The sequence below is a fragment of the Saccopteryx leptura genome, chromosome 1 (assembly GCF_036850995.1).
Source record: "Saccopteryx leptura isolate mSacLep1 chromosome 1, mSacLep1_pri_phased_curated, whole genome shotgun sequence".
In the NCBI taxonomy this organism is placed as follows: Eukaryota; Metazoa; Chordata; class Mammalia; order Chiroptera; family Emballonuridae; genus Saccopteryx; species Saccopteryx leptura.
Genome location: NC_089503.1, coordinates 280,775,961 through 280,790,709, shown reverse-complemented (window position 1 = coordinate 280,790,709; position 14,749 = coordinate 280,775,961). Strand labels below are relative to the sequence as shown.

Below are 14,749 nucleotides of genomic sequence, written 5' to 3'. Positions count from 1 at the left end.
AAATATTTCCCACAACTTGACATTTTTATGACTACATTGAATATTTTAGCCTTTATTTTGAACTATTTGGGAATATTAGGTTGGCATTTGGGCCACTAGGCATAGTTGATGTCTTTTTATAAAATTAGAATAGTGTAGACTCCTTCTAGCTCACATCCCTGTGTGCTGCAGGTCCTCCCTCACTCCCAATGTACACATCTAAAGTGTGTGTTAAACAGAAAATAAGGTAATGGCCATCAAATTGAAGCTTTGCAAAGGAGGGACTTTTGTTCTAGTGTATCCCAAGTTCCTAGAATTTTCCCTGACACACAGTATGCACACATTGTATTAGTTGAATCATTATATTTCTCAACATAGAAAAAGAAAAGTATCAAACTTGAAATATCAATACATAGTATATTTTTGGTTAACTGGGAGTTAATAGAGAGTGATCTCATCCATTTTATTATTCAGTCAGCTTTAAATTGCTGTAGTTTGGTAAAGGTGAGTTAGTAGAGGTAAGTCTTAGATCATACTCTTAGTGATTTGAAACTCTGGAAAAAAAGATTGTTTAAGTTTGGCTGTTGAAATAGAAAACATACTAAATAAAGGTTCTATTTTTATAGTTCAATTAAAATGCATGTTAGTTTAAATATAAAAGGTAAATATTGATATCAGTGTCCCTACTGGTTTGAATCTGTATTTTTTTATCTCTTATAATAGCGAGGTTTTCTTGGCATTTTTACCTTTTCTTCTATGTATATTTCCAAGGTGGTGGTGCAGTAGGTAAGAGTGTTGACTTGGGATGTTTAGCACCCAGTTTTGAAACCCCGAGGTCACTAGTTTGAGCATGGGCTCACCAGCGTGAGCGCAGGGTCATTGTCATTATCCCATGATTGCTGGCTTGGAGCCCAAGGTCACTGGCTCAGCTGGAGCCCCGATCAAGGCACATATGAGAAGCAATCGGTGAGCAACTAAAGTGACACAGTTATGAGTTGATGCTTCTCATCTCTCCCTGTCTTCTCTCTCTCTCTCTCTCTGTCTTACTAAAAAAAAAAAAAAATGTTTTTTTTTGTTTCAATTTTGATTTTGATTCTCAAATTAAAGGCAAGAAATTAAAAGATTAGATACAAAGGGAAATATTTCTGAGATTGAAACACATGAGAGATATGAGTTTGGGTTTAAGGAAAGACATACCATACTTATGTTCTTTTAAAGAACATTAGAAGTGTAGTTATCTAAATAAGAATGGAAGAGTGGAAAGAAAATTAGGATTTGAAGATGAAATTAAAATAGGTACACTGGGAATTTATTGGGATTCAGCAGGATTGGGAGCTTGCTTAGCAGGGTTGGTTGGAAGTCCTTTGCAGTTTAATAACATAGGCTTATATTTTGGTAGGTCTATAATTGTTCACTAAGAAATGGTCCCCCGGCCCAGAGTGTGGCAACTGAACTAATTTATTTAATTCACTTAAATATTGAGCACTTACTGTGTGCCACATATTACTGATGTAAGAGTGAACTAAACAGATTAAAACAAAACAGTAAACCATATCCACACTCCAGTGGAAGAAATGTGATAAACAAGGTAAATTAGTAAGATCTTAAAGAAAGTGAGGGTATGAGCCATTGAGTTATTAGAGGAATGATATCATAGCCAGTGAGAAAATAAAATACAAAATCTTGAAACAGGAATATTTCCAAGTATTTTGAAAAACTGAGAAAGCCAGAGTTAAGTCAAAGAGGTACTAGGGAGAACCTTGTTGGACTAAGACCTTGGCTTTTATTTTGGGTGAGATGGGAAGCCATTGAAGGAGTTTGAGCAGCCATGGCCTGATGCGATATGTTTTCTTTCTTGTTTTTTTGGCCTGATATGATTTTATAAAATAATTTTTATTGAGGCATAATATAAACTGCACCCACTTAAAGTATACAATTCTGTGAGTTTTGCAAGTTCTGCGCATCTATGAAACCACCACTGCCACTGTAAAAATGCAGAACATTTCCATTACTCAACTTTTGTCTATTGTAACTTGAGTTCATCTCTGCCTCCATCCCCTGCCCTAGAGAATTCACTGATTTCTTTCCTCTCATGTAGGTTTTATGCTCACTTTTGTTTTCTCTGTTGTGAGAACAGATTGTAGGTCAGAGTGCAAGGAAAAGAGGATCAGTCTTTTCATTATCTCAGGTGAAAGGCGACTGAAGTGGCTCTATTGGAGATGCCAAAGAGGTTAGATTCTGGGTATCTCTTGAAAGTAGTTCTGACAAGAATTATGGATGGATCACGTGTCAGGTTTGATAATGAGAAGAAAGGATGACTTCAGTGATATTTGGCCTGGGCAACTGGCCAAAAGGATGGAGTTGCTATTTAAAATAGAGTTGTGGTGTTGAGCAGATTGGGTTAAGGAGGGGCTGTATTAAGAGCTGTTATTTCTGCACTTTGTGTAGAGCCATACAGTGCCTGTGTCACATAGGGAGATAGATGCAAGAGTTTGAGCTCAGAGGGTAAGTGTGGATATAGAGTCAAATTTGTAAGTTCTCAGCATATTAATGTGATTTAAATGTATAAAACTGGATAAGATCATCTAGGAACTAGTATAAGTAGAAAAGAGAAGAAATTTAAGGAGTGAGGTTTGGGGCTCATCAACATTTAATGAGCAATAAATCTGATGAAATAATGGTCTAGTAATGAGCATGTATTTGTACATGTTAAGGAGTAGTGAGTGGTGACAGTGATAAAGAAGGTTTTATTTTAAAAACTGAAGGCCTGACTTGCATATGTTTTTGTTAGATCAGTTACTTGTGATAAATCCCTTAATTAGGTTTACCATGGGAGGAAATGAATTGAAGGGAGCTAAAAACTAAAAACAGTAGTGATGATCTAAGGACTCGGGAAGAAAATTTAAAAATTTACTGAAAGTCAGAATAGTCTCTGATGATGAAAATAAGTTTTCTAGCTGTAGAAAACATCTGAGAGGACTTCACAACGTGAAAGCTATGTTTGTAGTACTATAAATTAAGACACGGGAATAAGATTGACACTAGGGGAGCAGAGGTAACCTTGATTGAGGAAAGTCACAAAGGGTGAAATGTAATTTGTAGAATGCTTTTTCCTGGGGAAAGTGGAAGGAAGAGACATCTGAGGGATCTTTGTTGGACACAGTAGAAAGGAAAGGAGTGAGGTGAGCAAGTTTTCTGAAGTTCCATGGCTGTGAAGGTTTTGATGGAGGCAGCATGTGTTAAACAGAATCACTTCTGTTAACACTAACTACAAAATTAAACTACCTAGTTATCAAATTAATTTTAATAGGAAATAATTATACTGATAAAGAGTTTGCAGAAAATATGTAGAGGGTGAGGCAAAAGTAGGTTTACAGTTATCCTTATGGAAAATAACAATAATTAATAATAATACAAGAATAAACGATGTTTTGCATGCTCACAACTCTAAACCTGCTGTTGCCCACCCCTGTTTGTGAGGTACTATGCTGTGCAGATTGCCTAATTTGTCTTTAATTGAAACATTTTCTTTCGAGACTTCTCCAGAAGAGGTCAGCAGATTCCTAGTTACCATCAATGGGCTGGCTGTGCTTGGTTGGTTTGCATTGTTTTCATATCTTATTTATTTGCAGAGGTATTATGAAGATATGCATCTTCATATCTGGCTTTGGGTTTTTAAATTAATTCCATTTTCAAAACTAGAATTAGGGTACTTAACTATAGGTTTTTAAATAATGGATGTAGAAAGTGTTTTATATTTGCATAGAGTGCTGTTGTTACTTAGTACTAATATGTTTTGAGGATGACTATATATAGCATAATTTTGTGTGGTTGTTTGGACCTTAAACTTTGTAAAAATAGTGATTTACATTATAAAAGCACTGAAGTGGTAATTTTGTTAATATGGAAGTTGGAAGAGTTATAAAATACCGTTTTGATCTGTTTTTATTTAAGCATTACCTTAATTTTCAGGAACTTGTAATGAATGACAAGTATGTTGTTTTTCTTAAACTTCTCTAAGTGTTATTGTTCAGGTTGATCCACCTTTTAACTTAGGTAGAGTCCTTAAAATTCAACCTAAGCACTGATTGGCTAATGTTTCATTTAAAATAAAACAAATAAACCAATAAGCAAAGAAAACCCAAGCAAACAAAAAATAATGTAGTTGTAAATTGCAGACTCTTTCCTTCCCAGAATTCCTTTCTCACTGTTTGTTCTTTAAAAATATTTCAGCCAGTGTGGACTCCTAGTTAACCTGGTTAGCATTCTGGCTAAGCTGAAGACTCAGTAGCATTTTCAAACTGAGAATGCTATACAAACCTTCAGGTTTTTTTTCCTCTTTCTTTTCTGAAAATACATAATCAAAGGTAAGATTGCTATAATACAGAACAAGATGTTGTGGTGGTAATAATCTGATCCAGGTTATGAACACTTAAAAGTTCTTCATTAAGATTAAAAATGCCTTTTAATGATATTAGAATAATGTGTTACAAATTATTTTTATGATTTTTTTCTTATTACTAGGTAATAGCTAAGAGGAAAGAGGATTCTGGAAAGATAAAACTTCTACTTCATTGGATGCCTGAAGACATGTGAGTATTTGGAATACTATGTATAATTAATAGACTTTTTAAAAAAGATTTTATTTATTGATTTTACAGAGAGAAGAGGAGGTGGAGGGAAACGAGATGTATCAACTCATAGTTGCTTCACTTTAGTTGTTCATTGATTGCTTCTCAAATGTGCCTTGATTAGGCAAGCTCAGGATTTCAAACCAGCAATCTCAGTGTCCCAGGTCAATGTTGTATCCATTTTTCCATCATAGGCCAGGCAGACTAATGTCTTTTATTAAAATATTTTACTCAAAATTACTTATGTTATTGGATCAAATATAAAAGACATAGAAATTAAACTATGAAATATTTTGAGGTTCTCAGGATTAAAGATATAACCTGTGAAAGCTCTTACAGTACCTGGCTCAAGATATAAGCTTTAAAACTAGCTTTTTATTTTTTTTAATAAAAGCTGTTCCCTGGCCAGTTGACTCAGTGGATAGATTGTTGACCCAGCGTATGGACATCCTAGGTTTAATTTCTGGTCAGGTGACACAAAAGAGGCAACCATATGCTTATCTCTTCTTCCCTCTTCCTTTTATTTCTCCCTCCTCTCCCCCTTCTCTTCTTCTTTTTCTTCTGCAGCCAGTGGCTTATTGGTCTGAGCTTTGGCCCTGTGTGCTGAGAATAACTCAGTTAGTCTGAGCTTCAGGCTCAGGCACTAAAAAAAGTTCTATTGATTTGAGCATTGGCCCCAGAAGGGAGTTGTCAGGTGGATCCCGGTTGGGTGCATGTGGGAGTCTGTCTCAATATCTCCCCTCCTCTCACTCAAAAATAAACAAACAAACAAATAAATGTTGCTGCAGCAAGTTTTAATGCAATGTGATTATTCTTTGGATTTTTTTTTTAAAGGCCTGGGAGAAAGAGACAGATAGGCAGGCAATAGAGAGATGAGAAGCATCAACTCTTGAGTTGTGGCACTTTAATTTTTTATTGATTGCTTCTCATATATGCCTTGATGTGGGAGAGGGGGCAGGGGCGGGGGAGGCTGAACCACTGACCCCTTGCTCAAGCCAGCAACCTTGGGCTTCAGGCCAGTGACCTTTAGGCTTCATGTCTGTGATCTCGCACATAAGCCAGTGATTTGAGACCTAAGCACTCCAGGTTGACACTATCCACTGCAGCATCTGGTCAGGCATATTCTTAGCACTTTTTTGTTTGTTTGTTTTTTCCTTTTGCATTTTTCTGAGGTTGGAAACAGGGAGGCAGTCAGACAGACTCCCGCATGCGCTGGACTGGGATCCACCCAGCATGCCCACCAGGAGGCGATGCTCTGCCCATCTGGGGCATCGCTCTGCCACAATCAGAGCCATTCTAGCGCCTGAGGCAGAGGCCAAGGAGCCATCCTCAGCACCGGGGCCGACTTTGCTCCAATGGAGCCTTGGCTGCAGGAGGGGAAGAGAGAGAGAGGAAGGAGAGGGGGAGGGGTGGAGAAGCAGATGGGCGCTTCTCCTGTGTGCCCTGGCCGGGAATCGAACCCGGGACTCCCGCACGCCAGGCCGACGCTCTACCATTGAGCCAACCGGCCAGGGCCTATTCTTAGCATTTTTAATGACTCTCAAGTAGTAAGCAAGTAGCCTTAATTGTCTCTTTGTTTGAGTCATTTATTTAAAAAAGTTATATTGTTCAGCACACAATTTTTTATAGAAAAAATAATTGGCCAACTTTTCTGTACTGTTGTATTCTCCTTTGAGTTTTAGTATTCTTTTAGAGTACTTCTTACCTCAAAATAGTTAGATTCAAATTGTGTATACTTCTTTTTCTTTTTTTTCTTTTTTTTTTTTACAGAGACAGAGTCAGAGAGAGGGATAGACAGGGACAGACATACAGGAACGGAGAGATGAGAAACATCAATCATTAGTTTTTCATTGCGCATTGCAACACCTTTGTTGTTCATTGATTGCTTTCTCATACATTCCTTGACCGTGGGCTTTCAACAGACCGAGTAACCCCTTGCTCGAGCCAGCGACCTTGGGCTCAAGCTGGTGAGCTTTTGCTCAAACCAGATGAGCCCTCGCTCAAGCTGGCAACCTCCGGGTCTCGAACCTGGGTCTTCCACATCCCAGTCCGACGCTCTATCCACTGCGCCACCGCCTGGTCAGACTGTATACTTATTTTTCAAAAATTAGCAATATATGGCATTTATTTTAAGTATTAAATAATTTTTTACAATTTTGTTTCCCAAACTGTTTAAGAAGATGGTGATGAATGTGATATGCCATAAAAGTTCTTAAATAGACTTGGGAGTTTACAGTGTACATTAGCATATTGATATAAAGAAATTAATTTAGCTTTTAAAAATCTTTGACTATTAAACTTCTATTAGTGTAGAACATATTTTCCACCACTTTCTTCTCCCTCTCTTCCAGGTTTTGTGGAAATACTACTAATGTAAGACATCTTTTAAAAATTATTTATTTTTTAATTTTAATTATTTTAATTTATTTGAGAGAGAGAAACAGCAATTTGCTGTATTTATTTATTCATTCATGGTTTGATTCTTGTATGTGCCCTGACTGGGGATCGAACCTGCAGCCTTGGTGTACAGGATGATGCTTGGAACTAACTGAGCTACTTGAGCAGGGCAAGACATTTTTAAAAATAATTTTTTATTTAAATATATGTAATTATTTAAGCATATATTTATCATTCTACTAATTCCACTCCTACTTAAAGAACTTTAAAAAAGAAACTTTTGCATTAAAGATTTATTTTAATTTTTTGATTTAAGAGAGAGAGGCAGGGAGAGAAAGAGAAACATGGATTTGTTGTTCCACTTATTTATGCATTCACTGGTTGATTCTTGTCTGTGCCATGACTGGGGATCGAACCCACAAAAGGTTGTAGTGGGATGACACTTCAACCAACTGGGCTTACCCAGCCAGGACCTAAAATAAAAATTTTAATATATATTTTAAAATTTGGATTTATTGGGATAACATTGGTTAATAAAATTATATGGGTTTTAGGTGTACAGTCCTGTAATACATCATCTGTATAGTGTATTGTGTGTTTACCACCCCAAGTCAGGTCTCCTCCATCACCATTTATCCCCCCTCCCATCCTCTTCTGCCCTCCCCCACCTCCCTCCATTCCCCTCTCTGGTAATTACCATGCTGTTGTTTGTCTATGACAGGGGTCCCCAAACTTTTTACACAGCGGGCCAGTTCACTGTCCCTCAGACCACTGGAGGGCCGGACTATAAAAAAACTATGAATAAATCCCTATGCACACTGCACATCTTTTATTTTAAAGTAAAAAAACAAAACGGGAACAAATACAATATTTAAAATAAAGAACAAGTAAATTTAAATCAACAAACTGACCAGTATTTCAATGGAAACTATGCTCCTCTCACTGACCACCAATGAAAGAGGTGCCCCTTCTGGAAGTGCGGGGCCGCATGCGGCCCGCGGGCCTGTAGTTTGGGGACCCCTGGTCTATGAGTTGTTTTTCTTTTTGCTTAATCCCTTCCCATTTTCATCCAGCTGTGCTTCAACCCCTCCCCCCAGCTGTTAGGCTGTTCTCTGTGAGCCTGTTTCTATTTTGTTTATTATATTCCAAATATGAGTGAAATATTACGGTACTTTTTTTTCCTCTGACTGGTGTAAGACAGTTTTAAATGGCCCTGTAAAATTTAGCTGTCAGGCTGTTCTCTGTGATTCTGTTTCTATTTTGTTTATTATATTCCAAATATGAGTGAAATATTACAGTACTCTTTTCCTCTGACTGGTGCAAGACAGTTTTAAATGGCCCTGTAAAATTTGTTTAAAAGTTAACTGAACAGTGACTTTACCCATTGTTTTCTACTGTTAACAAAAGAGATATTAAAATCTGTTAATATATAAACTGTGCTGAATGTTGCAGTTTTTTATTTTTTTATTTTTATTTTTTTACTGGGGGGGGGGGATAGATAGGGACAGACAGACAGGAACCGAGAGATGAGAAGCATCAATCATTAGTTTTTTGTTGTGACGCCTTAGTTGTTCATTGATTGCTCTCTCGTATGTGCCTTGACCACGGGCCTTCAGCAGACTGAGGAACCCTTTGCTCAAGCCAGCGACTTTGGGTCCAAGCTGGTGAGCTTTGTTCAAACCAGATGAGCCCGCGCTCAAGCTGGCGACCTCGGGGTCTCAAACCTGGGTCCTCTGCATCCCAGTCCGATGCTCTATCCACTGCACCACCCGCCTGGTCAGGCAGTGTGGCAGTTTTTGATATGCTTTGTCCTTCTGAGTTTTTACTGATTTCTAATCCCATCTATTACATTATTTATCTGGTTTATTACCAACACTGGCTGTTATTATATTTTTTATTTATTTTTATTACAAGTAAGATCATTTTAAACTGTGTCTTTGGTAAATTGATGGTTGGTGTGCTTTGTGTACCCTGTCCCTTTTCCCTTAATGAGTGTTCACCTCTTTCATACTGATTTGTAAAAGCTATTCTTATATATTAAAATTATAAACATATAGGGTGGGGCAAGAGTAGATTACAGTAGTATAATAAACATAATTCTTGTATTTTTATTTATTAATTATTGCATTATTTTCCATACAAACAACTACTTTTGCTTATCTTCTAGTTTCTTTTAAAAAATATTTTAATTCTTGTATATTCTTAGTATTCTGGAAATCTACCCAATATCAAAATGCGTTTATTTGAATTTTCTTATAGGATTAAATTTCTTTGGTTTTAGAATTTTTATTACATATAAATTTCTTAAAAAGTTGAAAGTGGTGGGATTTGTACTTCTTAATTTGTTCATGAAGAAACTTGGTGTCAAATTTACATCTAGTCAAGTTCAAGTGTGAATTTCACTCAGCAAGTGAAATGACAGGCAGTGTGTTCTAATATGTGTTTCTAAGTTTGATACGGCTTTTCCACCAAAAATTCTTAATGTATCCCCAAATTTGTGCCCAAAATTCCACCCTGCTATTTCTCCATGTCCCACTATCTAGATTGCTGAGTTTCCTTGGTTTCTGAGAGGCTTGTTAACCTAGGTGGCCCTGTCAAAGTAGCAGAAAAAGGCTGGGTAATGTGAAGGTATTAAAGGGGTAAATTGAAAATTAATGTTACTTTATGTATGACTTGTTTTTTAATTTATAGTCTGCCTGACGTGTGGGTGAATGAAAGTGAGCGACATCAATTAAAAACTAAAGTAGTTCATTTATCAAAGCTACCCAAAGATACTGCCCTGCTTTTGGACCCAAACATATACAGGTAATTTATTCTTGATTTGATGTTTTACTTTCTGAATTGTAATCTTTTCATCTCTCTAAATATTGGGTATACAGTTAAGATTTAATTTGTGGCACTGAATTCAGTACCAAGCACAATCTTGTTTTCTGGATCTTTTCATATGGCAATTATGTCGCAGATATTTATAAATTATAGAATTGAGAAAGTTAATATTTTGATAACATTTATTATGTGCCACTTTAATTCCATATTTATCTTAAGTAGCTTAATTGTAATATACATAGTACTTTCAAAATAAGTACCTTTTAAGTATGTAATGCTTTTTATAATATATTTTTGTTGACCCAGGAATGTATTGCATGTACCCTAAATACCATAAATGATTGTTTTTTAAACTTAAACTCTTCCCAAATTTTTTAAAGAAGGAGTTTCTATATTACTGTTTGTCTTTAAGAGGTAGCTCAGAGTGTTTGCATTTCTAATACTTTTCTAATCTGACCTTTGTTTTAGTGTGCTGTGCTTATGAAGGTATAAGGGGGGGAGAAGAGACCAGCATTTCTGACTATGTGCTGAGTCATTTTGCTAGGTGCTTTGCATACACCTTGTCCTCACAGCAGCCCTGTGAAGTAGGTGTTACTGTCTCGGTTTTAGATTGGAAAACTGAGGCAAGAGGTTAAATAGTTTGCCCAAGTTACACCAGTAGTATGTTACTGAACTCCATACTGCCTCTTTCCAAATCACGTACACTGGGATAATTTCAGAAGTGGTGAAAGTAATTTTAGCTTAATACGTATTTTACAATAGGAATAGGTTAGATAAGCATAAAAGGATATAATAGGTAATCCCAAATGTGAATTTTAGCTATCATAAAGAGACTGTCCAATACCAATTTTTGAGCCAGTTGACACTTGGAAAGTTCTGTTCATTCCATGACTCAACTTTTTGGAATGTTATTCAATAAATAGTATTTCTTTAATTTGAGGTATCTTCTGAGGATGAAATTCTAACATAATAGGCCTTGTCATATGGAAACACTGAGACTATTGAGTTTTTCCTACTCCAAAAAACGAATTAAAAGAAAAACTCTTGGTGAAAGTGCTAAGTACAATAAAATCTTGGTTTTTTTTTGTGGAATGAGCTAGGTTATCAAGAAATTAACTAGCACAGAGAACAATGAAATGGCCTTAATGTAGAAGACTGAGGAAAATTTACTCCCCAAAATATAGAAAAGTTACTATTTAAGAAATAATTGAGCCTGACCAGGCAGTGGTGCAGTGGACAGAGCATTGGGCTGGGATGCGGAGGACCCAGGTTTGAGACCCCGAGGGTCGCCTGCTTGAGCGCAGGTTCATCTGGTTTGAGCAAAGCTCACCAGCTTTGGACCCAAGGTCGCTGGTTTGAGCAAGGGGTTACTCGGTTTACGGTCAAGGCACGTATGAGAAAGCAAATCAATGAACTAAGGTGTCACAACAAAAACCTGGTGATTGATGCTTCTCATCTCTCTCCGTTCCTGTCTGTCCCTGTTTATCCCTCTCTTACTGGTACCTAACCTAATTTAGGGTTATTTCTGCTTATTCTTTGGAGGGAGTAATTAAAATTAGCACTCAAAATGAGCGCTATTTTGAGGGAGCCGCCCTGCTATTACAAATGGTTGTAAACATCTCTTTGGCAGAGAGGTTGACAAGGGGGCACGAATCTTAATTATAAGATTAAGACTAACTTTAGTGCTTGCTTTTAGCACATATACTAAAATTAAGACTAACTTTCAGAGGAGTTTCATGTCCTCACAGTGTAATTCTACAGTACACTTACTGATTTCATTCTTGGGTAGTAAAGATATTCTTAAAACATGTAGGTACTTCTGTGGAGGTAATTTTTTTAAACTATAACTCCTCTTTCCAAAAATCTTGACATTTAATTTTGAGTCTAAACTTTCATGTTTCTACTATTCTGGAATTTAGAATTTAGTCTACCCTAAAGTGATGCAGAGTAATAGAAGCTCCTACATTTGCTGTGATATAATGTCTTAACAATGTTTTGGATTTTGATAGGGAAGACTTGTGAAATTAAGTAAAAAGGGAAAAAGCAATTATTCTACCTTGTTTTAAGAGAAATAATTTGCAGTTTATGCACATCTCAAAATGAAAGCATGGCAAACCTTCTAAAAATATCTTAAAAAGACCAAAAAGGAACCTACTTATTTGAGTTTTTTTAACATTAGTTTTTAAAGTACTAGTTGGTTAAAATGCATGTGTAAGATTTGAGATTCCTTTTTAGAAATACACTAGCAGGCTGCATTAACAAGGATTAATTAAACTATTCCATGTAACTAAACTTGCATCCATTATATGTGAATGCTTTGATAATAAATTTTAATGATGATTAATGATATCACATAGCCTATATTTAATAAATATTTTAAATGTCTCTTTTGAAGTACTTAATGTGTTTTTGATGCAGTTGAATAAAAGAATATTTCCTTTTCTCTTTCTAGAACAATGCCACAGAAGAGGTTGAAGAGGTAAAAAATAAATAAATACATAAAAAGCAAACAAGCGGGGACACCTACAGTCTTAGTCACTGACAATGGGTTTAGTAAAAGTTGCACATTAGAGTCAACCCCCTTCCTGTTTTTTAATCCAATATTTAGAATAATATTTATGCTTAGTGTAAACATTCTGTGAATGAAGTAGGATCTTCTGTGGAATATATTAATATATTACTGTATATCCACACTTTTATGGAATGGTACTGTGGGAGACTTGAGCAAACACTCTTCTGGCAACTTAGTGGAACAGCTTCTTAAAGGTTTTGCATGCTTGCTGCTTTAAGCTGCTTTTTCCCCCCTTTAGTGATTACAATAGTTTATATTGGAAAGAAACTATTTCATGTGCCCTTATAAAGACCAAAAGCACTGTAAGGATATTTGTCTTGACAGTGTCTCTTAATTTCAAGTCATATTAGGAAATATTTAGACAATGACAATTATCAATTATAAATAGATGTGATTGGTTGCCATTTGTGTTCTTTTGCAGAACTCTGATAAGAAAAGTGTTCAGTTTGTATTTAAGCAAACAGTGAACGACATTTGCAATCAACTAAATATTCGTCTTTCGAATTAGGGCTGAACATTTCTGTTAAAGAGTGTTGCCGTATGTCTGATGGCTCCCTTTTCAGGACTAGGGCTTGCTCATGGAGTACAGTATGTTAATATTTACCTATATAACTAATCTGTTAACGGTTTTTGAAAAACCTTTATTTCAAATATTTGAATAATCTTCATATTTTTCATTTTAACCTACATAATCCTCTAATTTTTTTTTCTGAGGAAAGCATTTGGTTTATTAGTTTTTTCTTAATGTAAGAAAAATTGTATTTTTTTTAAGTATCTTCAAAGTGAATTCTTTATGCACCAAAGTTGGTTTTGAAAAGGAAAATAAAATCACTTTCTTGCTTGGTTAAGCAAGAAGCCATATGGATTTTTTTTAACTTACAGAAATGGAAATATGTGTAACTTGTTAGTATTGTATCAAACAAATGTTGCATAGAAATAATAGAACATTGCTTGTAAATAATTCAGCAGATTTGTAATATATTTTTATATTATGAAATGTACTGTAGATTTTTTTTTAGAGGCATGAAAGTTTAATGTATATATTATGGGTAGAAATAATATTGAAGGATATTGTAATTCACTAGTGCTGCCAGAGGAATTGTTAATAAAGCACCTTTTTTTTTAACAATAAATGTCTTTTGCAGACTAAGGGACTATATACTACTGTTAATATCTTTAAGAACAAAACACATTGAACATCCTTCCAGAAAGTCTTTGAGGGAGGACCTATACCCATAATAGAATTATGGCACTCATTTCTGACAGTGACCGTGAAATCCTTCCTTACTGTTGGAAGGACATATTGTAAAGTATGTGGTTATATGCAGTCAAACTGCAGAAAATACTCCCGATTTGAGGAGTTTCACTTTACTACAGTGATATAAAAACCAGCAATTTTTACACTAAATTTTTTAAAGAAAGAATAGACAAAAATATAGAATTAAGCCCTTGGTTCTAAAATGGGAAAGTTCCATGATACATAAATCCTTTCTCATTACTTTAAAAAATATTTAAAAATAAAAACTATGGGAGACTTTATTCATTAACAGTGGGGTAAAGAGCTATATACATGAAGTGGGTCGTATAAAATTAAATGAAGTGCAAATAAAAGCACTGCTACTATAAGACATTCTGGAACGGTTGTTTAATAAGGGTATTATCCATATGATCTGTAGCAAATGTGATTTTATTTTTAAAAAGAAAAGAGAAGCAGTGTGTTTTCTTAACCCTTTTTTGTTTTCCTTTGCCTAAGCACTTCATTAATTGCTTTATTCTGTATTTGCGAAGTAATCTGCAATCTTCTTTGTTCTTTTTAAATTTTGAGTTGTTAAAGAATTGCCAAATAGAGTGTTTCAAATATATAGTTTGTACCTGTATTTTTTATTTTATTGCCTCATGTTCTTGTAAGTCATTCTTAATTGACCGATGATTGTAGACCTTGCCTGAGTATTTTTTCTAATAAAACAAAAGCAAACTACATTTAGCTTCAAAATTGTAACAATTCAATTAAATTTTAAGTCGACATCTGAAATACACATCTAGTATTTTCTTTAGGGGAACAACAAATAAATGAGTTCTTTCATTGTGTAGAAATAGATGTCAGAACAAAATTTCATGGTTATTGATTAGCCTTCGAATACTCAATCACTCCTGATACTTTGCTCCTTATCTGACTTTGATTCTGATACTATTAACACACTAAAAAATATGGAATTAAAACAAAAGAGTATTATATAAACATTAACCAACTGTCAAGATTGGCAAGTGAGTATGAATCTTTTAATTTATAAACGTTTATTGAGTGATGTCTACCCATCTATATTGTTCCTCCTAATTCCATATT

At 35.3% G+C, this 14,749-nt stretch overlaps 1 protein-coding gene across 2 annotated transcripts in view; it reads left to right on the top strand.

Moving 5' to 3' along the window:
• Nucleotides 1-14,383, top strand: part of AEBP2 (AE binding protein 2) — a 74,248-nt gene extending 59,865 nt beyond the window's left edge. For both annotated transcript variants that reach the window (XM_066354902.1, XM_066354894.1), the window contains 4 exons: nucleotides 4,504-4,571; nucleotides 9,699-9,812; nucleotides 12,286-12,312; nucleotides 12,827-14,383. In XM_066354902.1, coding sequence (XP_066210999.1) covers nucleotides 4,504-4,571; nucleotides 9,699-9,812; nucleotides 12,286-12,312; nucleotides 12,827-12,872 — 255 coding nt within the window. In that variant the 3' untranslated portion in view covers nucleotides 12,873-14,383. The remainder of the gene's footprint in view (nucleotides 1-4,503; nucleotides 4,572-9,698; nucleotides 9,813-12,285; nucleotides 12,313-12,826) is intronic.
• The last annotated feature ends 366 nt before the right edge of the window (nucleotides 14,384-14,749 follow it).